The following is a 27129-nucleotide window of genomic DNA, read 5'->3' as shown; positions in this document are numbered from 1 at the left end:
CAAACGTTGGATGTACAAGTGACACAAAGATAGAGAGAGAGAGAGAGAGAGAGAGAGAGAGAGAGTAGGTACGAGGTCTTTGGCTTTGGAAGATGCGTTCAGACCCCACTTGTCCATTCTAATACATCACATGCCATCCGACACTAATGAACTCATCTTCAGATCCAAGTGGTAGAGAACAATTAAGTTCAACAAAGCTACCTGCTCCTCCTTACTTCCACTCCAAGACATCTATCCCAGTGATTTAGGATCTCACCACAAGTTATATTTCTGATGAACGAGTGAGATATATGTATGTATGGATTTTAAACACTGTGATGTCATAACATGCATGTCTTTGGCACAAAAACACCCACCGGCTTAATGTCCAAGACAGAGAGCAACAACTGTGGCCACTATACGCCTCTTCTGGCTCTCTTGGAAGGGAAGCATCGAGGTTGGATAATTAGGAGAGGGAAGAACGCATGTGATCATGCAAGAGAGGTGGTGATCGGTACCCATCAACTTAGGAACTGGTCTTATAATAAAGAGGGGAGAGGTGAGAGGTGTCATTGACTTCGCTGCTCAGGTTGATGCCAACAAAGAGGAACAACATCTTTACTAACGAAACCAGCAAACATCTCACCTATTTAGAATGCAATCTCTCTATGATATTACAATTATCAACCCAAACCTACATAGTTTCCAATAATAACATCGGGTTCAGGAAAATACATGGCACATCGATCATCCGAGCACGTCGATCGCACACCGCAAAGTGCAGCGGCATGACGCTACAAACTGGATCTCACCCCAGATATAATAGCATGCTTGCTCCCTTAATTACAGTAAGGTAGTAAGAGTTTAGTATCTTCCACATTGGGCGATGTCTGCCAACAACCAGTACAGGAGAGTCTCTGTCATTAAATATCGCTTAGGTGGGGATCGAGTGAGATCACTGGTTGCAAGTTGAGAGGAGAGGAGAGAGAGGGATCCATCAACTGATGTCTTTGCTGGCAAAATAATGTTACTGAAACTTTCATGCCTCACACAAAGAACAAAACATTAATCTGCTTAGCTTTGCTCATCACCTCCGCCTCACAGTAGGAACATGCATCACACATCTAACCAGCTATATAAATTATGTGTCCGTCATCGTTACCAACAAACCGTCCAGTTGTTTGAAGCCATGAATCCTGTGGCAAGCTATTCTAAAGTCATGGAGTCCTCCTTCCCGATCCAATCATGGAAGAGAGAGACGTGGGTGTGTGTGTGTGTGTTCGAGTGCAGTTGAGGGGCAAGTAATACTAACCAACACCTTATGGTGCTTTTCTTTATGCGTGGCTTCCATAAAGATAGTTTAAATCTCTGCTAGAAATCAAGAGTCAACTACTAATTCTAAGTGATATTTGAGACTGTGATATACTTTTGAGAGTGCTAATTGGTCCTTTAGTTGATCAACCACTGCAAGCAATCCAACAGCTGCAGGAACCACCTGCTACCAGTCCCCGTCATCGTTAGCTCTGTTGGCTTCGAGAGGCGTGCATCGCCCATTGTATTTGCTCTGTTTACCTCAGATATATTAGATGGCTGGAAACTAAAACAAGGTAAGCTTTTAGCTAAACAAGCCCAATTGGAACTCAGCTGCGAGCAAGCAAAGGGAGGAGGAGCGTAGTTTCCGTGTGAGCGTAGGTTCTTCACAGAGGGCATCGTCAGGTACTCCCCATCATCTCCTTTGTTGTTCTCGTTTCCTCCTCACGTTGTTACTGACCTCCACCCCATGACTTTTATGGTGCATGCCAACCTTTTGCGAGTCTCGATGTCACCCATCCTTGGGTCCTGTGACAGTTTGTGTGGCCAACTCCTTCCTCCACAAAACATAGCTAAGTGAGAAGGAGAGCAAACAAGCTCCAGGATTAGGCATTTTGGTTGGTGTTGTGCAGTCCGTCCCCTCTGTCCTTTGCTATTGTTCCTCTCTTCACTCCACACCTCTCCTGTGTCCACCTAATTTTCCCTATGTTTAGTGCTGAAGGCCATGTATGTGAGCAAGTGAGGCCAAGTCATGGTTATCCTCTCACAATAATAGCAAGGGGCGGCATTTGACTCCCATCTGTGGATGTATAAATATATACATAAAGACAGGTCTTGCAATAAGCCTTCTTATTGTTTTAGCACCTCCACTCACTCTCTCTAGTTTCCTCCACCTCTTCCTCTCGTTCTAAGGGAGATGGAAACTCCGGAGGAAGCCATGGCTTATTCCAACAGCAGCGACAGCGCATCCAATGATGAATTCGTTCATGCAGTAGTTAAAGGCAAGCGCACCAAGCGCCAGAGGACACAGCCGCCGCCTGTGCTGTCCATGGCTGTCGCCGACTCGCTATCGGCCTCCTCGGCCGAGGCCGCCTCCGGGACCGTCACCGAGGAGGAGGAGGACATGGCCAACTGCCTCATCCTTCTTGCCCAGGGCCGAACGTTGGACGCCGGGCCCAATCTAGAAGAGCAGAAGGGCGATGCCGGCGGTGTTGTCGCCGGCGGCAGCGGGTCCGAGAGGTTTACCAGCCGAAGACTCGCGGAGGGGGCCACGACGACCAACGGCAAGGCTGGAATTTACGTGTATGAGTGCAAGACATGCAATAAATGCTTCCCGTCGTTCCAGGCGCTCGGCGGACATCGGACCAGCCACAGGAAGACCAAGCTAGCCGCCGGGACGACCGCGGAGGAGAAGAAGCTGGCGGCCGGCGACGATATCCTTCAAATCAGTATGAATTCCTTCTCAAAGCCGATCGCGGGCAGTGGGCAGACGAACACGAAGCCGAAGGTCCACGAGTGCTCGATATGCGGATCAGAGTTCAGCTCCGGTCAGGCGCTCGGAGGCCACATGAGGCGGCACAAGCCGCTGGGCGCCGCAGACAGCCAAGAAGCCAAGAAGGACAAGAGCTTTCTTTCGTTGGATCTGAACCTCCCCGCTCCCGCAGACGACGGGCTCCAGAGGCCGCCTTCGCCGACGCTCTCATTGGCCAGCAAGCGCCCGCTCATCTTCCGGGCGTCGGCATCGGCCTTGGTGGTCGACTGCCATTACTAACGCCACCGCGTTGACCAACGAAAGGCAAAATATGTCCATTATCACAATTCTTTCTTTACTTTTGACTGATTACAATTTGGGTTGTTGTGGCTTCTGTGAACAATTCATCCTTGTTTCTTCACGACTTCATACCGATTAATGGTTCTCTGAATTCTTTTCTTTGATGTACATGGCACTAATTAAGAAGAGATATGCTTGACATCTGTGGATTGAGAGACGGATGACATTGCGGTGACGTAAAGGTGAACAGTCTCTTGTTTTCTTCTCTCCCTTTCGAAGAGTCGCTGAGTAGTTCACCCTACCTTGAGCTTGTCTCGTTTGTAAGACAATTAATCCCTGTCGAGAGATGCCGAGGGCAGACGTGAGTTAGATAACCAGTGAGGCCAGGCCAATGTGTCACACACTGCTTTCGTTCCAGGAAAGTCCAAGAACTGCACCCAGGAGCTGAGTTGATCAAGCCAGAAATGAATGAGATGTGTCTTCCAGGTTTAGATGGTGAGGGGGAGGAGGTGTTTGACAATGGAACATGCTCGGTTGGGCTGCTGCCGTTTATAATCCATCTACACCTATGATCGACAGCTATAATAGTGTGCACTGCCCTCTAGTTTATCTCAAAAGGTCCTTCGAGTGGTGGCACCAAAAGTGCAGCTAAGCAACCAGTTGTGGCGGCGTAAAGCTTTTGTGTGCTTCGCACTCTCACCAAAGGCGAACACTAATCTATTAGGTTTTCTTGGCAGATACGGAACAGCTGCGAGTGCAACCGTTGGAAATCGTTGGGCGCTATATGTTGCCCTTTGCGTTTACTTTTAGTGACGGCAATAAAGAAACGAAAATAAATATGCGTATGCTTAATAAACGCAAATAAATTTCTTGGATAGAATATCTCATATATTTATATAGGAAAACTTTGCATTCATAATAGCATAAAAGTCTGAATTCGCTTCTAATTCTACATCAAATAGACGATTAAAATTTATTCCAAAATTAAAAATCATAAATGCGTTAAGAGTAGACAAAGAGAACCCAGTTTTCATCCAACTCGAAACCCAAGAAAGATAAAACGTTTTGACTTTGACTTAACGGGGCCCACCCTAAAAAGAGTGGGATACCCTCCAAAAATTGGCGTATGCTGCTTAAGGTGGCGAGCACACGGTATTCTTTAGTAAAAGGCGAAAGAATAGTTCGCTTTGTGCTCACCACGCAGCTGCGTGAGTTGCGTCTGGAAGAAGCCCATGTTATAGACACACCATTGGCCCGTGCACCAGCTTGGTTAATCGATATGGGACTAAAGCTCCGAGCCGGCCTCACTTATCCCACTTCCCTCTTCTTCCCCAACCTACTAATCATTTGAGCATCGAATCACAATCTCATGCGTTGAGTATAAATTTCTGTATTCGTTCCGCTTTGTTGCTCTGTTATTTGCCGATGATGAGATTAAATCGTCAGGATTAGAAGTTCCCTTCGCCGTATGACTCTCAAAGTTTGCCCATTGTGTATTCGTACAACGTAGCAAGTCACTGTTGGTGGTTTTACCTAATTTCAATGTCATAACCCCATTCGATACGCTCTCTCCGACGCACATTGGATGGGGTTGGTGGCTGAATGGTTCACTGTCACGATTTGGTCTTGTTGGTGTTCAAAGAGTTCCGAAACGAACCAATTGGCCACTTAATCTGACTAAACATAAGAGAGTACAAAAAGATTGACATTGACTTATTGGGGCTCAAATCTTAACCGAAAAGGAACCCTTCAAAAATTAGCGTACACTGCTTTATGTGGCAAGCACACGGTATTCTTTAGTAAAAGGCGAAAGAATAGCTCACTCTGTGCTCACCACGAAGCTGCGTAACTGTTCCTGGCCTGAAGCCCATGTTTATATACAACCATTGAGCCTTCCACCTGCTTGCTTAAGCGATGTGGGACTACAGCCCAAAGCGGTCCCAACCGACTTATCTCATGCATTATTGCTCGAATATCAATTTCGCCTTTCCTGTTTGGTTTTCTTCTGTTCACTCCGCTTTATTGCTCCGTTATGCTTTTGTTGCCAATGAATCAATGCACGAAGTCATTGGAGATCTTTCTACTCCGAATACTCGTGTCACTCATGATCATACTGAATCGAAAGGATTACAGGTTTTTCTACAGTTTAGTGTCTACTTCTGCAACACAGCAAGTCACTGTTGGTGGTCATTTTTATAATAAGTTCTCTCCAATTCAGACTGGCTGCGGGTTGTCGTCAACTTAGACGAACAAAGGTGTGAATGTCATTTGATTTTGTAATGAGATATAGCTAATACTATATGTCGTCCCCTAAACGACTCGCTTCAGACAATGACAGAGCTAAACTCATGAAAATTGTTGATCTCTACATTATTTATTAGTGTTTTTTTTCTTTTTTCTGACGAGAGGGATTTGGTTATTTATAGGTATGAGAACATCATCTTATCATGATTTAACTCTTATTCGAAAATACTCAATAGGCTTCTACAATGCAATGCTACCCATCTCGCCTAAAGCTAACGATGCATTCATGCAACCCACCACCCTCCTGTCTTGTAAGAAAGACAACAGTTAACTCCTTTGGGCACAATCAATCATGTTCACGCCGATCGACATCCTGCTGAATTCTAACGAAATCTACAAGATTATAGATAACCCTCGATGTGGCTCAGATCATAGATAACACTTTCCTTGTGGCTCCATAGGTTTAGTTAAATGATCATGGTGTTTGCCAACTGCCGAAGTCATCGTAGAGATGGTGTCACGTCATTGGTCTTTTACTTATGTTGGGCTTTATAGATTTTATTCTTTCGATCGAGGCATTCAACGACATGAGACCGCCAAATTGGATCTATAATTTAGTCAGAGAAAACTTCTGTGTTAATGGTGGCGAGCGCAACTGATCATACATCATCGAGGCAAAGAATCACGTTATTATATGGAAAGACATATGTATATTATATATCAATGAAATATATGAACGTAGGAATGTTAGAAAGATGGTGTAGAAGCAAAGAATGATTGATTATCCTTGCAAAATGGTACGTACCTAATGATATATTGGAAGTTGAAAATGGTGGGAATGGTTGGATCAAGTCAGGTCATCATGTGTAATAGATGGTGATGAGAGATATGATGTCCTAATCAACCCGATTTGATTCAAACCCAAGTACATAAAAAGTACTCTAACTTGACTGATGGAGCTTGGAGGCTCGCTTATTATTTGTATGAAGACCAAAATTGGATGGGTTTCATGGCCTCTTTGATACTTAAGTTAATTTATAAATAAAAAATAAAAATAATAATTTGTATTAAGCTAATGTTCACGTGGCTCAATTGTTAACTAGGGCCTTGTCCTTCTCGTGTTAACTATATTGTTATATGTCGAGCCATGATTAGGTAAGTATTTTTTTCTATTATTTGTCTCTCCCTAAGACTTACTTTGAAAGTTCTCTCGAAGAGGTTCGGAAGTGTTGCCATATGTTGGCTCAACATATGGGTAACTAGTGTATCGAGTGACCAATGTTGATGCTTGACCTGAAGAGAATGCATCGAGCAACCTTCGATGCTTTACCTGAGAATGACACATCAGACAACTTTTGAAGCTTTGCCTGAAAAAGGCACATCAAGCAACCTCTTATGTCTTGCTAGAGAAGGATATATCAAGCATATTTTGGTGCTTAGCCTAAGAAGAGTATATCAAGAATATTTTAATGCTTAGCCCGAGAATAATATATCGGGTGCATTTGGATACTTAGCTCGAGAAGAATAGATCAAACGCATTTGAATGCTTAGCCTGAGGGTACATCAAGTTCACTTTGATGCTTAGCCTCAAAAGAATATACTGGGCAATAGAGGAGATGATATCACCCAAACCACTTTGATAGGTTATATTGAGTAGTCAAGAGATGACACTACTCGAACTATTAATACTATTAAGAAACTTATGTTGGGAGGTAGAGTATCTTGGTTGATTAGTCTATCTATTCGCTTCGGATGATGAAGGGTGGATGTGCCTTATTAGTTGATCACTATCTTTTAGTACCTGAGTTTAAAAGTTTCTAGTGTAACTCTATCCAAGTTTCTACTAGTAATTCTTGGTGTCATCATCATTAGACTCTCATACCACATCTTCAATTCCCCATTGACGATCTATGTGATGCCAACTACCTAGGGTAGGGGTGTCATGTAGGTCTCCATCTTGGTATTACTAGTTACAAGTGTCATGCTAGCCAATCATATGAGTGATGATACCTGTAATATACTGAATAATTTTTGTTGTTATTATTATTATAGAATTTTTTCACTTTATATTGGATGATGAATATATTATGATGTCCTTAGATCTGTGCAATGAGAATTGGATCATAATGAGATCATGATAATGAAACCAATTCGTCTTTAAACATAAACCTTAAATATTTCCGGTCATAAGTTACTCGAGAGGGATATCAAGATAACTAAATAGACCGATGTATTATATACCCATTCATATGATGGAGATAGTTGGTCTCATAGCTACTTGTATGGGGATACTAGGAATATAGTGCAGATGCTTATTAGAGAATTAGTTCACTAAATGATCTACTTACGGAATATTAGATAGTTAATAATACTTCATCGTCAGATATTGATTCTGTAATCCTAATTGTGTATTTAGTCCTTAGACTTCAGACGCCAAGGATGTGTTGTTTGAGTACTTCATTTTTTGATACCAAACCTATAGATCTGGAAGTTCCGGATCTAGTACAAACGGTCATTATGAATGATAGCCAACCTTACAAAGGTAATTGGGTGTCAATAGAGAATCATCAACTCTCGATATCATGAGAGAAATATCTCATATGTTCTCACTCTTATGGACATGGTCATAAGTATAATAAATTATTATTCTATACCTTAGTCAATATGGGGTGAAGCGCTTTGGATAGTTATGTATATCTTAAATAAGATTTCTAGTAAATCAATTCTATCGATTCTATTTATATTATAAAATGATTAAAAATTTAATTTGAGAAATCTACATATTTAGGATTATCCTACAAAGATAAATCTTCAATTCACATGAAAGAAAATTAAATCCAATAACTATTTTTATGTATTTTATTAGTTATCTAAAAAAAATTAAAGAGTTATAAATTATATTGTCCTAATCATAGTACATGAATAGTAGAATATAGTAATATAAAGATTCTTAGAAAATGATAAAATTAGTGCGAGTAAAAAATTTTTAAAAATTAATTTTGATATAGAGGATATACTTGATACTCCTTTATCATTTTTTATTCGAGATGTTATTGTTTCTCAAATCACTGAATGAAATATTGAGTGTGAATAATAAAATAATATTAATAAATTCACACATGATGTTGATGTCACTACTAATGATCTTATAAAACAATCACAACTTGTAGTTTTGAAAAGATTTCAAAGGGGAAGATATGTAATTTTTTATGATTATGTGATGTATCTACGTGAATCAAATTATGATATAGGAATAAAAAATGATTCTAATATAATGATTCTGAAAGATGATATGATACAATAAAAAAAGAGTTGAAATTGATGGGTGTTTGGAAACTTATTAAATTATCTAATAAATATAAACTAGTAAGTTGCAAATGGGTCTTGAAAATAAAATGTGATGGGTCTTGAAAATAAAATATGACTTAAGAGATAATATCGAATGATAAAGTTATATTTCTGACCAAAGGTTTTTAAGTCATCAATTACATTGAGATATTTTCTTTAGTTTTCAAAAAGGACTCATTAAGGATCGTTATAACATTAGTAGCTTATTATAATTATAAGTTTCACTATATAATATGAAAATAATATTTCTTAATCGGGATCCAAATGAGATAATCTAAATTAAACAACTTAAAGGATTCATAGAAAATGGAAAGAAAAATTAGGTTTGTAAATTTAGAAAATGTATTTATGATCTTAAATAAGCTTCCAAACAATAATATACAAAGTTTTATAATACTATTACTTTTTTCATATTTAAAAAATACTATTGATATATATATATATATATATGAAAGTCAATAGGAGTAAGTTTATTATATCAGTCTTATATGTAGATAATATTTTGCTTGGTAATAGGAATTTTAGTTTATTACATAAAAATAAGATGTTTCACATTAGAAATTTTTAATATCATTGATATGAATGAGATAGCTTATATTATTGCTATTAAGATATTCAAGTATAGATTTTAATGATTATATAAGAAAGGATATATTGATCAAATCTTTGATATATTTGATATACAATCAAAACCAATGTAAAAAAATTGACATAAAAATGAATCAAATGAAGGATATTTTTTTGCACATGCAGTTGGAAGTTGATTATATACTCAAGCTTGTATAAAATCATATATCAGTTTTGTAGTGAAAATGATGGGTAGATACCAAAACAACCTAAGACTATAACATTGAAAAGAAGAGTTGAAATTGATGGATTAGAATGGTGTTTGGAAACTTATTAAATTATCTAATAAATATAAACTAGTAAGTTACAAATGGGTCTTGAAAATAAAATGTGATGGGACTTGAAAATAAAATATGACTTAAAGGATAATATCGAATGATAAAGTTATATTTCTGACCAAAGGTTTTTCTCAAAAAGAAGTTATCGATTATATTGAGATATTTTCTTTAGTTTTTAAAAGAGACTTATTGAGGATCGTTATAACATTAGTAGCTTATTATAATTATAAGTTTCACTATATAATATGAAAATAATATTTCTTAATCGAGATCCAAATGAGAAAATCTATATTAAATAACTTAAAGGATTAGTAGAAAATGGAAAGAAAAATTGGGTTTGCAAACTTAGAAAATATATTTATGGTCTTAAATAAGCTTCCAAACAATAATATACAAAGTTTTATAACACTATTACTTTCTTCATATTTTAAAAAATACTATTGATATATATATATATATATATATATATATATATATATATATATATATATATATATATATATATATATATATGAAAGTCAATAGGAGTAAGTTTATTATATCAATCTTATATGTGGATAATATTTTGCTTGGTAATAGTAATTTTTAATATCGTTGATATGAATGAGATAGCTTATATTATTATTATTAAGATATTCAAGTATAGATTTTAATGATTATTAGGACTGTATAAGAAAAATATAAGATATTTGATATACAGTCAAAACTAGTGTACAAAAAATGACATGAAAATAAATCAAATGAAAGATATTTTTCTACATGTGCAGTTGAAAGTCGATTATATACTCAAGCTTGTACAAAATCATATATCAGTTTTGCAGTAAGAATGATTGGTAGATACCAAAACAATCCAAGAATGTAACATTGAAAAGATATGAAGAAAATGATGAAATATATATAGAGAACGAAAGACTATAATGCTTAATAAAGAAGATCAAATCAACTTAAAGTAATAGGATATTTAGATATTGATTTTATAAATTATCATGACAGTAGGAAGTCCACTTCATAATTTTTATTAATGTTAGTTGGAGGGGTAATTTTTTGAAAAAAATATAAAGTAATTCTTTATTGCATCATCAATAATGAAAGCTGAATTTATAATATGCTTTGATGTTATAAATCAAACTTTATAGTTTTAAAATTTTATCTTAAGACTCGGTGTGGTTGACTCAATTATTAGGTCGCTAAAGATATTTTATGATAACATTGTAATAGTTTTCTTTTCTATAATGTTAAGTACTATAGTAGTTCTGAGCATATCAAAATAAAATATTTGGTGATTAGAGAAAGAATCCAGATAAAATAATTATTAATTGAGAACCTAAACTCTACTTTGATGATTGTTGATACATTTGCTAAAGTTTTACAATCTAAAATATTTAAAAAGCATATTCTTAGAATAAAGCTTATGAATAAGTTATAAATTATATGACGATACATATTTAAATGAATATTATTATTAATATTTTATTTTTAAATTAAAGTTATTTATTTTTACTATCCTGTTTATATTTATATTTATGCATATTATAGTTGAATGTAATGACAAGATTGTCTTAACAATATAAATTATAGGGGTCATTATAAACTATATTAGAAAAAATTATCAATGTTGTGATACATAAAAGGGACTATGACATTAATGACATAAAAGGGACTTTGTATAGTTAGTTGGATTTAATGAAGCATTATTGTTTATACTGAACTTGTTGACTTGTTTTAAAATTAATAGCCATGTATAATATATTTTTTAAAATTTTTAAAATCTGACTAAGTAAAATTATTTTTAAAATAAACTTTTATTTTATTTATTTTAATTTTAAATTTTTTTTATATCTTACCAATTAATGTGCTAAGTTGTAGAATGTTAGATTATGAGGTACTATTTAATTAGGTTAGATATATCATAAATCTGATTAGATTATGATTATGATTATTAAATAATAAAAAGGAAGTCCATGATAGGATTCCTCATGAGATTAAATTGATGGAAGAGACTCTCATACTTCTTTATTCTAGATCCTTTGCTCTTATATATGGATAGACATGACCTCTTATAGATTACATACAATACGAGATTTATTCTCAATCTCCATCAATTCTTATTATATCGCTTATAGTGATTTTTTGAATGGTAAAAAGTAGGAAGATAGTAAGTCTAGTTCTTTTTGTAGATCGGTATCGTTATAACTTTTGAATCCGATGATGATGCATTTGCATATCATATAAATATTTTTTGAATGATATGTAAACCTAATCTCGATCTATTGTTATTTAATTTTTATTCTGATATTAATTTTTTTTACATAATAATAACATGGTTATAGTTTTTATACTTAAAAAAAACACATTATCGCTTAATTTGAGGTGAAGATGCCAAGAAATCCTCGTCGAGCAACGAGACTCCATCGTTGCCCGATCTAGCCCATGTTGGACGATGGAAACCCATCATCGATCTGTTGTAGGGTGTCAAGATGCCCATGTCTAAGTGGTGGAACAAGTTGAGGCATGAAACGTTGCAATTGCAAGCTTGTGGAGTACTCCTTGGCCATGCTTCGTCTCTCATCGATGGATGACAGGTTATGTGGATCAGACATCTCTCTACCTACGATATGGGTCAAACACCCCGAGTCCCCAACACCTTTGTGAATGGCTAGTTGGTGATGCGAGCCCAACACGTGGCTTGCGTATAAGTAGTTGATGATGTGGGTCAGACATAACCACATAGTGCTTCACTTTCTAAAGCTCAATTGATGCAGATGGTCTTTGATGATGTTGTCGTGTTGTATCTCATCGAGATCTGGAATACCATGACTCGTAAGCTCTTGTGGTTGTATTGCAACGTTGAGATGCTGATGCTCTTTATCGGCATTATCATTCCAAATCACCCCTACATCTTTTTTATGCGTGCTGTTGTCTATCCAGAACATGTCGAAGTGTTGATGCATCTTGTTGACTCCATCGAGTTCATTTACTACAAGGCTGTCGAAGTGCCCACATCGAGTGTCAAAGATTGGTTCAGTCAATTTGGCATGGTGTTGCCGAGATGCTCATGCTCATTTCGGGCGATAGAGGTTAGGTCTCAACTAATTTAGTATAGTGTCACATAGATGTCCACTTCGAGAGAAGGTTGAGTCTTGATCGATATGGCATACTGTTGGGAAGGTGCCACTTTCTTGAATGGTCAAGCTACTACTGTATGTGAAAGATTTTTTAGATCTCTTGTGTGTCAAGCATTTTCTGTGAGGGACACAATAGACACTTCAGATGTGTCACATGTTAGATATACTTATGTTTACAAAGGATGTATTAGATGTTAGGATGTTTTTTTGACCATGAAGGACACATTAGAAGTTTAGAATGCTTTTGTTTGCAAAGGACTCATCGTGCATGGGAGACACTGATGTTTATAAATGACATGTTGGAAGTCAATATACTTTCATCATCAAAAGATGCATCATGTGTTAGAGATGCTTATGCCCGCAAAGGATACTTAGATATTAGCATGCTTTTATTTGTAAGTGATGCATCAAATACTTTTGTCCATGAAAGAAGCATCAAATGTTTTGGATGCTTTTGTTCGTAAAGGATAGATCATGTGTCGAATATACTTATACCCACGAAGAACACATTGGATGTTGACATATTTTCATTTGCAAAGGACATATCAAACACTTTGGATATTTTTGTTCATGAAAAATATATTATGCTAAGGTGTATCAGGAACTGTCATCTCATGTTGGATCCCATATGACCTATAATAATCATTAAATAATCCTGTATACTCACCACCATTATATGATCTTATGTATTTCAATTGTCTTTCTGTCTCCCTTTCAACCCTAGCATAAGACTCTTTGAAGACATTAATAATTTGATCTTTGTTCTTCAAAGCATAGGCCTAAACTTTCCTGGAAAAATCATATATAAAAGTGACAAAATAAAGTGCACCACTTATACCAAGAACATCAACAGATCCACCAGGAGTTTTTGTCCTCCAAGGACAACATACATATGTATAAACATGGTCTAAGACATGCATTTTTCTAGACAAAGCAGAACTAGCAAATGAAACTCTATGTTGTTTACCTGTCAAACAATCAATACAAGGGTTCAGATGTATACCTCTGAAGTATGGTAATACCTCTCTCTTAGAAAGAGCTTTCAACCCCTTCTCGCTCATGTGTCCCAGTCGCCTATACCACAACTCCATGCTGAAGTCTTTTTCTATAGCATTTAACTGCTCACAATAAGCTTTAGCCTGCAACCTGTATAAAATAGGACATTTCTTTCCATTAACTATCACAAGAGAACCCTTACTGAGCTTCCATTGCCCTCTGTGAAATCTGCTATCATAGTCTTCATCATCTAGCTTTCCAACTGAAATTAAATTCAGCCTCAAGTCAACCACATGCCTCACATCCTTAAGTACCAACTTGCAGCCAAGGTTGGTCTTTAAATGGATATCACCCATGCCTATGATGTCTATTGTGTCATAGTTGCCCATCTTGACAACATCAAAATTTCCAGACCTGTATGTAGCAAAAAACTCTCTTCGTGGTGTAGCATGATAAGAAACACCTGTGTCAATCACCCACTCAAGATCCTGACACACACAAGAAAAAATATCATCAGAATGAGACAAAATCAAATAATCACCACCCTACACTATAGCTGTGATATTATCTTTTGACCCTATAGACTCTACTTATTTTCCCTTTTTCTTGCTCTTCTTAGGTTGCTTACATTGGTTCTTGAAATGTCCTTTCTCACCACAGTTATAGTAAACAATATCTTTTCTTGATCTTGACTTGCTCCTACTCATGCGTGAACTGCTTCTAGACTTTGACATTAATCTGTTCTCTGAGATAAGTGCCTGTGAATCATTCTGAGATGTTGCTGAACTCTTTCTTCTCAACTCCTCATTCAACAAACTGCTTGTTACTTGACTCATTGTAACAATACCATCTGGCGCAGAATTACTAAGGGAAACCACTAGTGTCTCCTATTTTTTTGGTAATAAACTAAGAAGTAACATCTGATCGATATGGCATACTGTTGGGAAGGTGCCACTTTCTTGAATGGTCAAGCTACTACTATATGTGAAAGATTTTTTAGATCTGTTGTGTCAAGGATTATCTGTGAGGGACACAACAGACACTTCAGATGCATCACATGTTAGATATATGCGTCACATGTTATATATACTTATCATATTAGATACACTTATGTTCACAAAGGATGCATTGGATGCTAGGATGCTTTTTTATCATGAAAGATATGTTAGACGCTTAGAATGCTTTTGTTTGCAAAGGACTCATCGTGCATCGGAGACACTGATGTTTAAAAACGACATGTTAGAAGTCAATATGCTTTTATCATCAAAAATCATATGTTAGAGATACTATGCCCGTGAAGGATACTTAGATATTAGCATACTTTTATTTGTGAGTGATTATGCTTCATAAACACAAATAAATTTCTTGGATAGAATATCTCATATATTTATATAGGAAAACTTTGCATTCATAATCGCATAAAAGTCAATTGAATTCGCTTCTAATTCTACATCAAATAGACGATTACAATTTATTCCAAAATTAAAAATCGTAAATGCGTTAAGAGTAGACAAAGAGAACCCAGTTTTCATCCAACTCGAAACCCAAGGAGGATAAAACGTTTTGACTTTGACTTAACAGGGCCCGCCCTAAAAAGAGTGGGATACCCTCCAAAAATTGGCGTATGCTGCTTAAGGTGGCGAGCACACGGTATTCTTTAGTAAAAGGCGAAAGAATAGTTCGCTTTGTGCTCACCACGCAGCTGCGTGAGTTGCGTCTGGAAGAAGCCCATGTTATAGACACACCAATGGCCCGTGCACCAGCTTGGTTAAGCGATATGGGACTAAAGCTCCGAGCCGGCCTCACTTTTCCCACTTCCCTCTTCTTCCCCAACCTACTAATCATTTGAGAATCGAATCACAATCTCATGCGTTGAGTATAAATTTCTGTATTCGTTCCGCTTTGTTGCTCTGTTATTTGCCGATGATGAGATTAAATCGTCAGGATTAGAAGTTCTCTTCGCCGTATGACTCTCAAAGTTTGCCCATTGTGTATTCGTACAACGTAGCAAGTCACTGTTGGTGGTTTTACCTAATTTCAATGTCATAACCCCATTCGATACGCTCTCTCGGACGCACATTGGATGGGGTTGGTGGCTGAATGGTTCACTGTCACGATTTGGTCTTGTTGGTGTTCAAAGTGTTTCGAAAGGAACCAATTAGCCACTTAATCTGACTAAACATAAGAAAGTACAAAAAGATTGACATTGACTTATTGGGGCTCGAATTTCAACTGAAAAGGACCCCTTCAAAAATTAGCGTACACTGCTTTATGTGGCGAGCACACGGTATTCTTTAGTAAAAGGCGAAAGAATAGTTCGCTTTGTTCTCACCACGCAGCTGCGTGATTGTTCCCGGCCTGAAGCCCATGTTTATATACAACCATTGAGCCTTCCACCTGCTTGCTTAAGCGATGTGGGACTACAGCCCCAAGCGGTCCCACTTTTCCTTCTCCCTCGTCTTCCTCAACCGATTATCTAATGCATTATTGCTCGAATATCAATTTCACCTTTCCTGTTTGGTTTTCTTCTGTTCACTCCGCTTTATTGCTCCGTTATGCTTTTGTTGCCAATGAATCAATGCACGAAGTCATTGGAGATCTTTCTACTCCGAATACTCGTGTCACTCATGATCATACTGAATCGAAAGGATTACAAGTTTTTCTACAGTTTAGTGTCTACTTCTCTCCAATTCAGAATTGCTGTGGGTTGGAGAGCGAAGGCTTCGAAGTCGCAAATTGGTCGTGGTTTCTGTCTATTAGAGTGCACGATCAAGAGGTAGAAAAGCACAAGGCTTGAGCTACAAATCTACAAGAAACAACAAAAACCTGTGAGAAGTATCATTCTGGATGCGATCCACTCCTGATCAGGTACCCGCGTATCTGCTATTAGATTGGAACTTCTGAACAATGACAGTGCTGTTAATGCATCAAAGCACTTGTAGTCACGTTCTTGGAGTAATCTGATCATGCAATGTGTTCTTGTCTTCTTTGAAAAGCACAGCCCAGAAAGTGTCACTTAACTCGTCACGAGCCCTACTGGCTGCTGCAGTAGCACCTCTCCACCACGCTTCATCGCTATGAAACTATGTCAGACGCACAGGCTTTTGCCCGCAGTGCGGTAAGCAGCGGCGGGAGCTGTTTCCGTCCCTCCTACGGCCGCGCTCGACGGTACACCGAGCGACTGAACCCAATCGCTCGCACACTGTTTGTTCGTCGATCACGGAGCCTTCCCTTCGTCATCATCAATCACAATTGAATCACTCCCTCCCATGTGCCTCCCTCTCATCATTATCCCATTACAGGAGTCAATCACTGGTCCTCTCGGGATTCACGCACGCCCCCATGCCAACGAAAAAGCTCATGAGAGCGACGGCACGTCCGTGCGCACCATAAAATGTACTCGAATCATGCGCGAGAATTTGTTCCCCAATTGATCCGAGTCATGTAGTCCGCATTCACCCACGCGAGACCATTATCGGGTACCGACATCCGCTTTTGATCCAAATTGGATCCTTATGTTTGAATCGTTTGCTCTCTCTCCTTTATGTCAAATCGAAGTGGTGGTTGCATTGACTCCGTCGGACGTCAAGTTTGGGATGACCTATTGAAGTAACGAGGGTCGCTTCGTGTCCCGATTCAAGTTCTGGCGTAGATCGTACCGTAAGTCGGCCAAACTTGCCAGGTGGGCCACGGTTGGACGGACAATACTTTAATATAAGATTCGACATGAGATCAACGGTTGTTTATCCGAATCTTAATGGATCATCCAACGTGTCGTCGTCGCTCGTTGGAGGTTGGACAACCGAATGGCTCCAACGAGCGTTGGGGCTCCCGAGGCCTTTTGCTTCGTCCCCCCCCGCTCCCCATGAGCAATCAATGCTCCGCTGCTCCAACGCAACCGCTTTCTTTCTCGTTCGCCCTCTCCGCGAACGCCACCAAGCTTGGCTGGGAACGCAGGGCAGGAGCAACGCCTCATCATCTCGCTTTATTGCTCGCCTTCACAGTCCCTATCCATACGCATTTCAAAATCCCACATTTATCGAGTCCCTTTCTCCACTACCGTTGAGAGTGATAGGAAGCAAGTGATGGAGGAGCGAGCGAGGAAGTACGGCGGCCTTGCCAGTCCGGAGAGCGCCCGCGATTGGGCGGAGCCGCCATCACCGCCGCCGCCGCCGCTGCCCCAGGGGAGGAAGATCCCCGTGGTGTATTACCTCTGTCGGAACCGCCACCTCGAGCACCCTCATTTCATCGAAGTCCCCCTCTCTTCCCCCGACGGGCTGTACCTGAGAGGTCGGCTGTACTAATCAAACCCAATCCAGTGGAAAAGTTTTGATTTATCGTGATCATCATTGCGCTGAATGGGGTTACATCCTGTCTTGTTCTGCAGATGTGATCGATCGGCTCAACGTGTTGAGAGGAAAGGGAATGCCCGCCATGTATTCGTGGTCTTGCAAGAGGTAGTTGGGTGGTAAAAATCGTTTCTTTTTTTGCTTCAGTTTATAATAATGTCTACGGGGATGATGATTCAGGAGCTACAAGAATGGATTCGTGTGGCATGACCTCGCCGAGGATGATCTCGTGCTCCCGGCTAATGGCAACGAGTACGTTCTCAAGGGCTCCGAGCTCTTAGATCAGTCTCCTTCAGGTACCTAAAAACGTAGTATCATTTTTCCCAACATGAAACTTGTTTCGGAATTGTACTTGTAATAGAAAGCCAAGGAAGTGTAATCACAAATGTTGTCTCGTATTTCTGCTCATCTAGATCGGATTCATCAAAACAATGGCAACAGCAGGTTGCTGAACTTGAAGCCCCAGCAGCAAGAGAACCCCGCGATTTCAAGAACTCAAGAAGCCACCGGTTCTTCCTCCTCTTCCCCTGCCTCGTCTGCAATCGAACAGCCAAAGCCACCGCCGTCACCGCCTTCCCCTCGCGACGATGAGCATTCCCCTTTGCTTCATTGTCCAGGTCTCGGACCCCCAAGGCCTCCAGCATGGGAGAAGAGTTTGGTGGGTCCAACAGAGTCCCGAGCTTATAAGTCCGTCAATGCTGCAGATGCTTCGACTCAGACGGATGACGATGGAGAGATGAATGCCCGTGGAGGTCGTGCCATCTTCACCCGAGGAATTTCAACTGATGACAGCTCGGTGGATCTTGAATTCGATAAGAGGCTGCGGAGCCATGACCAGCGATCCAAAGAGCGCTTAGAGACTGGTGGGGATGCAATTTCACCGGCACCAACTTCGTGGAGCAATTCATCCTCTAGTGGGAAGATGGAGACCTTGGAATCTTTAATTAGAGCTGATACTAGTAAGATAAAGAGCTTTCGGATGCATAAGGAGGAGGAGGAGGAAGAGGAGGCCCTCTTTCATGCAAAGCCAAAGTTAAGGCCAACAAATGTGTTGATGCAATTAATTACATGTGGATCAATCTCTGTGAAGGATCACCACAGCTTTGGTCTGGTGCCGACCTACAGGCCGAGACTCTCCCATGTAAATTTATCTTCGCCAATGTTTGGTGGATCCATGATGCTTGGAGAGATTGACTACCTGTCGGAGCATCCGAGGCTAATGGGATCGAGAGTAGAAAACAAGGAATATTTCAGTGGGAGCTTGATTGAGCTGAAGAAGCACAAGAATATAGTAAGAGAAATGATGCTGCCCACTCTAAAACGCTCTTCTTCATACAATGCGGATAGGTACTTCTGGGCTTTTTCTTGTGTCCAAATGCATATTTAAGTTTAACTGCCATATTTATTTATTTTTATTATTATAGGTATTATTCAAGGAGAAGTTTAATGTTACATCTTAGTCCACTCTGAATTAGATAACTAGAGAATCTTGGTCGATCTAAATCTTGGTCGATTTAGATGGTAGTATTGATTACTCCTTGAGCAAGTTTTAAACTGTTTTTTTTTTTCTGACATGAGCTGTGTTGGTTATCAAAATGAAGAAAGAAAAATTACTTACATCCATTTGAAATCATCTAATCTTTGTGTCCACAGTGGCAAATGTCAATTGTGTTATGAGATTGTTTTTTTTTTATAATGAACAACGCCCTTGGATTTTGATATTTGAAGCTTGTAGTGGGCAAGTGATAAGCTGAAAAGTGATGATCTTGATGATGTCCAAATCAGCTCGATTTGATTTTGGATCGCATGTGTAAGAAATATGATGTGATCAAAAGGGAGGCTCGGATACTCACTCGCAGGGCTAAGGTAGACTTTGGTGCGTGCTCCATAGCTAACTTGTACGAAGACCAAGGTCGTAGAGGTTTCTTAATTACTTCCCTTTGAAGTTCAAATCAATAACTAATGAGGGTGGGGTAAATTTAGCAAATAGTAACGAACTCGAATTCTATGGCCTGATAGACTTTTAATAGTATTACTTGGGGAATATTCTAAAGCATAGGTAGAATATTCCTTAATCATTTGTCTTTTGTCTTTCTCCTATTGATTAGGCTACCACATCTAGAGCTCATTATTGGTGTAAATATTTCTCATATCATTTGTACTTCGAGAACTCTCTTTAAGAGATCCCATATCATTTGTCTACCACATGTCAAACCCTTATAATTGTCTCTGATTGATCTAGTTGCATCGGACATCGGCCAACCTAGTCATGTTGAACATGATCGACCTAAACACCTCGAGCATCAGCCAACCTAGCCATCTCGGGCACTGGCCAACCTAGTTGCCTCAAGCGTTCGACCGAGTTGGCCACCTCGGGTGTTGACTAATCTAGCCATCTCGAGCATCAATCGACCAAGGCACCTATCAACCTGGTTGCCTTGGGCACTCGCCGAGTTATGCACCTTGATCATTTGGTCGAAATTGTCAGTGTTTTGGGCCATGTTGGTCATACTGTCATCATAGGGAGCACTTTGGACCATTTTGGTTTGTGTTATTATCATAGTGGAGCGCTTCGAGCCATTTCGGTTACATTGACATCATAGAGGAGTGCTTCAAGCCGTGTTGGTCACGTTGTCATTGTAGGGAGTACTTCAGGTCATTTTGGTTGCACTGTTATCATAGAGGAGCGCTTTGAATCGTGTTAGCCATGCTGTCATCGTATGGAGCATTTCATACTATTTTGGTTGCACTGTCATCACAGGAGAGTGCTTTAGATCGTGTCGATTGTGCTATTGTCATATAGTAGTGCTTTAGGCCATATCAGTTGTGCTGTCATCACAGGGAGCACTTTAGGCCATTTCGGTCGTGCTATCATCGTAGAGGAGCGCTTGGGCCATGTTGGCCACAGTGTAATCATAGAGAGTGCTTCGGGTCATTTCGACTAAGTTGTCATTTTAGGGAGTGCTTTGGGTTGTGTCAGTCATGTTGTTTTTGTATATGAGCACTTCAGGTCGTGTCAATCGTGTTGCTTTCATAGAGGAGCAATTTGGGTTGTGTTGATCATATTATTGTCATAGGAGCACTTCAGGCCATTTTAGTTGTGCTGTCATTGTAGGGGAGTGCTTCGGGTTGTGTTGATTGAGCTATCGTCATACAGAATGCTTCGAGCCATGTTATCATCATAAGTAGCACTTTGGGTCATTTCGGCCACGTTGTGGGTGAGGGGTGGGAGGACCCTTGTTAGAGCGACCATTGAGTGGGTTAACTAAATGATGTTCTTATGGCATGAGCCCTTCTTCTAACACCAAATTAATGGTAGTGATGTTGGTGATGTCCAAATTAGCCCGACTCGATTTCGGTCGCGTGCGCAAAAAGTCTAATGCAGTCAAAAGGGAGACTTGGACTCTGGCTCGGGGGCTAAGGTGGTCTCGGGTGTGTGCACACTCCTAATCTATATGAAGACCGGGGTTGGGTGGGTTTCTTGACTGTCCTTTCGATATTCAAGTTAGTAATCAATGAGGTGAAGTAAATTTAGTAAACAATTTCTATGGCCTGATCCGTTTTACCTGAAAAATATTCTGAGATATAAGCAAAATATTCCCTTAGTATTTGTCTCTTAATCTCCTCATGTTGACTAGGTTACCACATGTCAAGCACTTATTGGTGCGAGTATTTCCATTATCATCTAAATGTAGGGTATTTACTGCATACTATAAATTTTCTTGACTTGATGAACTAAAATCATTATAAGTTGAGTCCAAAGAAGCAAATGCTGTCAGTAATATGGCAGGATAAGCTGGGATTTGACAAGAAGTCATATTCTTATATGAATACGGTTGAAAATTTTTACTTGTGTATTTGATTCTTATTCTTACATTCTTATCCAAGTGTTTAGTCTCCGTAGTAGCTTGCACTGTGCTTCTTATTCTTTCGATGATGCTGCTAAATTAGCGCTTCATATATATAACTCGATAATTCAAAGGAATTGCAAGACACCAGACTCAGAGCAGGGCACAGCTAAGCTAATGAATTCATCACCCTCGAAGTGTCTCCCTCGTACGATTAACAAGCAGCCTAAAAGTGAAGCAAGTATGTCATCTATCTCAGATGGCTCGAGGAAATCTTCTGCTGGACTAGATTGCAGGGAAGTATCTCAAAGTGAAAACCAAAGGATCACCTTGTCAGTCAATGAATCATCCACTGGTGTAGAATCTACAAAAGAAAGAAAGGAGAAGGTGATCATGATCGAGGAAAGTTATGTTTCTCCTTGCCCTTAATCAACCATTATTGTGATCGAGTGCTGCTTCTTCACTTGATAGATTGTACTTGCTTCTTGCAGACTTACATCGGGAGCTCGTGTAACCATTCAGTCCAGAGCCCCATGTTATGATAGCGAGGAGGGTTCTGATTCTTGAGTAGAGCTTTACAAGTTCAGTCCATCTTTGTCGAACTGTTGAGTGGTGAGCATGAAAGGTTGATATGTGATTTGCAATGGTCTCATTCAGGTTATGTTATTATGTTTCGAATTCGATTCCGATTCCGCAAATCTAGCTTTTTCTGCAATGGTCTCACTTGTGAAACACCGGAGGTTGCATTTCATCTGCTCTGTGTCTTCAGCAAACTTTCACTTCCATCATTTGTCTAGGTTTTTTGTATGCCCATAGGAAGCTCTGGTTGCATGAGCATCATCAACAATCGAAAAAGCTAGATCTTTACTTCGGTCAACCGGCTTACAAATTGTTGCCGATGGAAATTGGCCACCAACTTCACTGATTACATGATAGCAGTATCAGAAAATTCTGTCGCCTTCCTCTGGAGTGCCATTTTGAAGAACTGTTGGTGAGCCCTGAACAAGCTCTCTATTGGCAAGCAATACGTGAACCTTGATAAAGGGAGAGGAGCAATAGAGAGAGTCAGGAGCTACTGAATCGGGAGAGAGTGTGGATCCTGAGAAGAATGATCGAGTGGTGTTGTGGGAGACTCGTTTGACGAGATCGACAATATACTCTAGTGATGTATAGTTGTCGGAGAAGGGCGCACAGCAGGAGACTCAAGATTTTGAAACGGAAAGATAGACTCCATAAAAAGAACATGATGTGATATAAAGACTTTTTAAGTTTGGAGTTCGTAACAATCAAAAGCGTTATGTTCAAGAGAATATCTAATAAAAATGTAAGGTTTAGATCATGATGTTAGCTTATGCGAGGCATAAGGACGTAGCCATGGATAACACAAACATTCAAATATTTTTAGTTTTTGAAGGTTTGAAGATTTGTGAAACAATTTTTCAAATGGTGACTGGTATTGAAGGACTGGAGTGAGTATACGATTGATGAGGTAGACGACAGTTTGAAAAGCCACAGACCAAAAGATGATTGGCATAGAAGCTTGATGGAGTGTGAGGTCGATTTCAACTATATATCGATGTTTGCGTTCAGCAAAACTAACTAGTTGAGGAGTATGTGAGGGCGGTTTAAGATGTTGTATACTACAAGCTAAAAGATAGGGTGTGAGGGATTGATTTTCACTGTCTCAATAAACTGTTTTGATTGTAGACTGAAAAAAGTTCTCGACTAATCGTCTAAAGTTGAAAAAAATTATTGAAAACAGTTCTTGACTAACCATCTAAAGTTGAAAAAAATTATTGAAACTTTAAATTTATGATGGAGAGGGTATAGCCATATATACTTTGATAAAGTAGTATACGAAAATGACATAAAATCTAAACTTATCAAAAGAAGTAATTAGGGCAAGACCATAAACATTAGTATAAATAATTTCAAAAGGTCTAGAGCATGATATGGAGGAGATTCCAAAAAAACTCTATGACTTTTATTGCTTAAACAAGTATCACAATCATATACAATGCTACTGTTTTAAATAGTAGGAAAAGAAAAATGGGAAAATAATTTTTACTGGATAGAGGATGAGGGATGATCAAGACGACGATGCCACACATCAATTGGAGCTGCAACGGAAGAGTATGCAATGGGCGGTCACTCGTAAATATTGTCCTTACTCTGGCCTCGGACCAAAGATGCCCCCGTGCTCAATTCCTTGACAAGAAATGAGTTAGGAAAGAATTCAATAGAGGTATTATTTTAGTTACAAAATTGAGAAACGAAAATGAGATTACGTTTGATGTCAGCACACAAAACATCGTGTAAATGTTGTGTTATGTGAACTAAGCGATGTGCAACCAGTATGGGTAATGAAAATTCCTTTACCATCACTAATGATGATATCTTCATTGTTGTCATAGTTGTTGTAGATGGACAAGTTTTGAAAATCAGAGGTGATGTGATGAGAGGCGTCAGAGTCTACAATCCAATTAGATTGGTGAGTAGTTGGAGTAGTCATGAGATTCGCCTGACGCCATCGTGAATGAGCAGGTCGAGACCGACAGACCTTCGCAGAATGTCCAACTTTGTCACACAGTTGGCAGATGACTCTTTGTTGGCTAGTGAGATTAGGACTCCAGGGCTGATGATTATGAAAGTTTCCATCTTGATAGTGATGATTGAAGTGTTGATGATGTGGATGAAGGGGGTTTGGTTTGTGACCCATAGAGTCAGGAGGCAACATAACCAAACCTTTGTGCTGCTGCTGCCAGTTCTTTGTACGAGAGTGATTTACTATAGTGGTTTGCAACTTGTACCATGCTTCTGCAGCAGTCGTACATGAAGATATCAGTGGAGCAACGGACCCAGCGACGGAAGCTTGAATAGCTTGAAGGATAAGGCGATCTTGACGTAACCATAATTTATGGTTTGGATTTGGTACTGGACTTGGTTCTCTTGGGATATTAACCATTGCAGATGGACATTATTGGAGAGAGCCATCAACGTAACCTAGGAGATCATATCCAAATAGAAGATTAGAAAGTTGTGCCCGCCAAGATGCATAGTTTCCGCTTTTGGATAATTTGAATGGAATGAGTGCTGCTACATTGATAGTGATAAGATCTGTAGATTGAAAAGTGCTATGGTTCCCTACAGGGATAACAACTGGGATATCAGAGGTAGACGATGAAGACATTTGAAGATACGTATACGAGCGAGTAGTCAGCTGTAGGTTCGCTGCATTTGGAGGCTAAGTTGCTACAATTTTGTAGATCAGGACTGCGATACGGTTTGCAATGCTGAAGAGAGATATAGCAATGCTCAAGAGAGCTGCAGCAATGCTGATCTCCAATGTTCTATGCTACCGAGATTGGGGCGGCTGATGAAGATAACAGCTTTGGTGTTGTTCACAGGCTGTCACTGTTAGAGAGAAAAACTCCGAGGTAGCAGTTCGAAGTCGCCGGATTGAGTAGATCTGGTACTATGCGGTGATGGCTGCAGATCTGGGAGCAATGTGAGAGATCGACAGCATCAAGATGTGTCCGATGGCCAACTGCAGAGTCAGGGAGAAGAACGGCTCCGTGGACGTCGCCCCACACACGTCCACCGCCTATCTCGATCCCTACTGCTGGGATACGAGGTTATCTGCTGAGGTAGAGAACGCTCGGAGCAGTGAGGAAGAAGAGGAAGCTATGGTGGCGCAAGAAGAGGAATCGATGAGTTGCCTTGTCCGGGAAGCAGTGGCGGTGGTGGAGCAGGGGAACCAGCGGTGGAAGCGTCGCTGCGGTGGAAGAAGACAGTGTGGCCAGCGCCTTTGTTTCCGAGGCGGACGACACGTACGACGCCCGCGAAGTCCGGCGTCGTGAGCAGCGAGTTGCCTTGCTGCGACAGCTGCTGTGACGATGAACTGCAGCGATGAACTGTCCTCCGTTGAGTCGGAACGTTAGCTCGGTGTGGGCGGCGTTGGCGGATAGCAGGCAGAGAGGATTTTCCTCAACTGCTCAGAGATTTCCTCGTGCAGTTGAGGAAATCTTATCTGCTATTTCCTCTCCTTGCACGAATACAGCTCTGAGCTTAATAATATTACAATATATTGAAGCTGTGATCCAACCATGGCCAATTCTGCACCCTGTCACTCACTGTTGGCCACCCAATCATGCCCTTTTGCGTGATCAATGACCATGTTTGGTTGCCTCCCAATTACTAATAAGCATTAAGGAGCCTGATACAGAACAGGAGTATGCATTCGTTGACTCGAAGTAGTCATATATGTGAGTGCAAAGGAGATAAACAACCAAATTGTTATCTGTGCGTGCGAGAACGGAAACAATCATTCATCATTCGATCAATACTTTATGCCTGCTCTGTTTTTGATTGCAATATAGGAAACCTTTTTGTCCCTAAGCCTCGTTCTCAGCAGACTCTACTCGCTAGGCTGGCGAGACTCGACATTGACCCATGGAATTTGGTGGGTCTTCTTCCTCCACCATCCGATGGACTCGAACCCGATCGAATGCTATTATTGGGTCAAGCGAGTTGGGAGTAGTTCATGCACCATGTCACGGACCACCACCAACCGCTACCGAGTTGCTTCAGCGGCAAGACTGGCGATGAAGCAGCATCACATCAGCCATGGTGGTCAAGGAAAGCACAAGTGATCCACCATGTGCCTTGCTGCTTTTGCTGGCTAATAATAACACCCTCTCTCCGGCTTGCAGCTCCAGTCCATGCTTCCTTTGCTTTAGCCCGGGATACTTGGACCAAGATCGGGTTTGTTCTCCCTACTCACACCTTCCCCCATGGCTTATAGCTATCGAAAAGGACCATCCTCTGTTTTCTTTTAGCTTATCCTATCTTCTTTTTGTATGCTTTTAAGTAGATGGATCGCTTGTTTAAGTCTCGGTCACGTGAGACTCTTTATATGCATGGATCCTCCTATTCCCACACCAGTATCCTGCGAGGAACCCCATTCTTTCAATATGCCTACTGAGGTCCCAATAGATTCGAGTAGGGAGTGTGTGGCCCGAGGCGGAAGGACCCTTAAAACAAGGGCGTCACCGGAAACCGCCGCTTAGCTTTATGTTGTATGGGCAAAGGAACTGTAGCTGAAGTTGACCCCCCTTTGCATTGCATCCACTAACCTCACTGCTTCTTGCGTTGCGGTATCGACGAGGTTAGGGCAGAGAGGGAGGATGGGAAACGGTGGAATCTACCACCATGTGGTTTAGGCCTTGGGATGTGGGTAAATGCACTGGTAAC

General features: G+C 40.1%; 2 protein-coding genes and 4 non-coding genes across 6 annotated transcripts; 2 read left to right on the top strand and 4 right to left on the bottom strand.

Annotated features, from left to right (window-relative positions):
• Positions 1 to 1607: 1607 nt before the first annotated feature.
• Positions 1608 to 3190, top strand: LOC135588979 (zinc finger protein ZAT5-like). Its single transcript, XM_065081308.1, has 2 exons — positions 1608 to 1695; positions 2203 to 3190. Exon 2 carries the CDS (start codon positions 2207 to 2209, stop codon positions 3059 to 3061), a length of 855 nt encoding a protein of 284 aa, XP_064937380.1. The 5' UTR covers positions 1608 to 1695; positions 2203 to 2206; the 3' UTR covers positions 3062 to 3190.
• Positions 3191 to 4146: 956 nt separating this feature from the next.
• Positions 4147 to 4267, bottom strand: LOC135591870 (U5 spliceosomal RNA). Its single transcript, XR_010478638.1, has one exon. It is a non-coding gene; the product is annotated as a U5 spliceosomal RNA (small nuclear RNA).
• Positions 4268 to 4788: 521 nt separating this feature from the next.
• On the bottom strand, positions 4789 to 4904 carry LOC135591876 (U5 spliceosomal RNA). Its single transcript, XR_010478643.1, has one exon. It is a non-coding gene; the product is annotated as a U5 spliceosomal RNA (small nuclear RNA).
• Positions 4905 to 15262: 10358 nt separating this feature from the next.
• Positions 15263 to 15383, bottom strand: LOC135591871 (U5 spliceosomal RNA). Its single transcript, XR_010478639.1, has one exon. It is a non-coding gene; the product is annotated as a U5 spliceosomal RNA (small nuclear RNA).
• Positions 15384 to 15903: 520 nt separating this feature from the next.
• LOC135591875 (U5 spliceosomal RNA) lies at positions 15904 to 16020 on the bottom strand. The gene has a single exon (XR_010478642.1). It is a non-coding gene; the product is annotated as a U5 spliceosomal RNA (small nuclear RNA).
• Positions 16021 to 17495: 1475 nt separating this feature from the next.
• On the top strand, positions 17496 to 22675 carry LOC135587471 (protein SOSEKI 3-like). The gene is made up of 5 exons (XM_065078950.1): positions 17496 to 17969; positions 18067 to 18136; positions 18209 to 18324; positions 18442 to 19375; positions 22011 to 22675. Exons 1-5 carry the CDS (start codon positions 17765 to 17767, stop codon positions 22303 to 22305), a joined length of 1620 nt encoding a protein of 539 aa, XP_064935022.1. The 5' UTR covers positions 17496 to 17764; the 3' UTR covers positions 22306 to 22675.
• Positions 22676 to 27129: the final 4454 nt, after the last annotated feature.

Source organism: Musa acuminata, chromosome BXJ1-8 (genome assembly GCF_036884655.1).
Source record: "Musa acuminata AAA Group cultivar baxijiao chromosome BXJ1-8, Cavendish_Baxijiao_AAA, whole genome shotgun sequence".
Lineage (NCBI taxonomy): Eukaryota > Viridiplantae > Streptophyta > Magnoliopsida > Zingiberales > Musaceae > Musa > Musa acuminata.
The sequence above is the reverse complement of the archived record's forward strand: the minus strand, read 5'-3'. Positions and strand labels throughout refer to the sequence as shown.

Excerpts from the sequence above, each read along its gene's own strand:
- LOC135588979 (XM_065081308.1), top strand. The coding sequence starts at position 2,207 with ATGGAAACTCCGGAGGAAGCCATGGCTTATTCCAACAGCAGCGACAGC.
- LOC135587471 (XM_065078950.1), top strand. The coding sequence starts at position 17,765 with ATGGAGGAGCGAGCGAGGAAGTACGGCGGCCTTGCCAGTCCGGAGAGC. Across the intron at positions 18,137-18,208 it reads TATTCGTGGTCTTGCAAGAG|GAGCTACAAGAATGGATTCG; the intron begins GTAGTTGGGTGG and ends ATGATGATTCAG. Across the intron at positions 19,376-22,010 it reads TCTTCATACAATGCGGATAG|GAATTGCAAGACACCAGACT; the intron begins GTACTTCTGGGC and ends GATAATTCAAAG.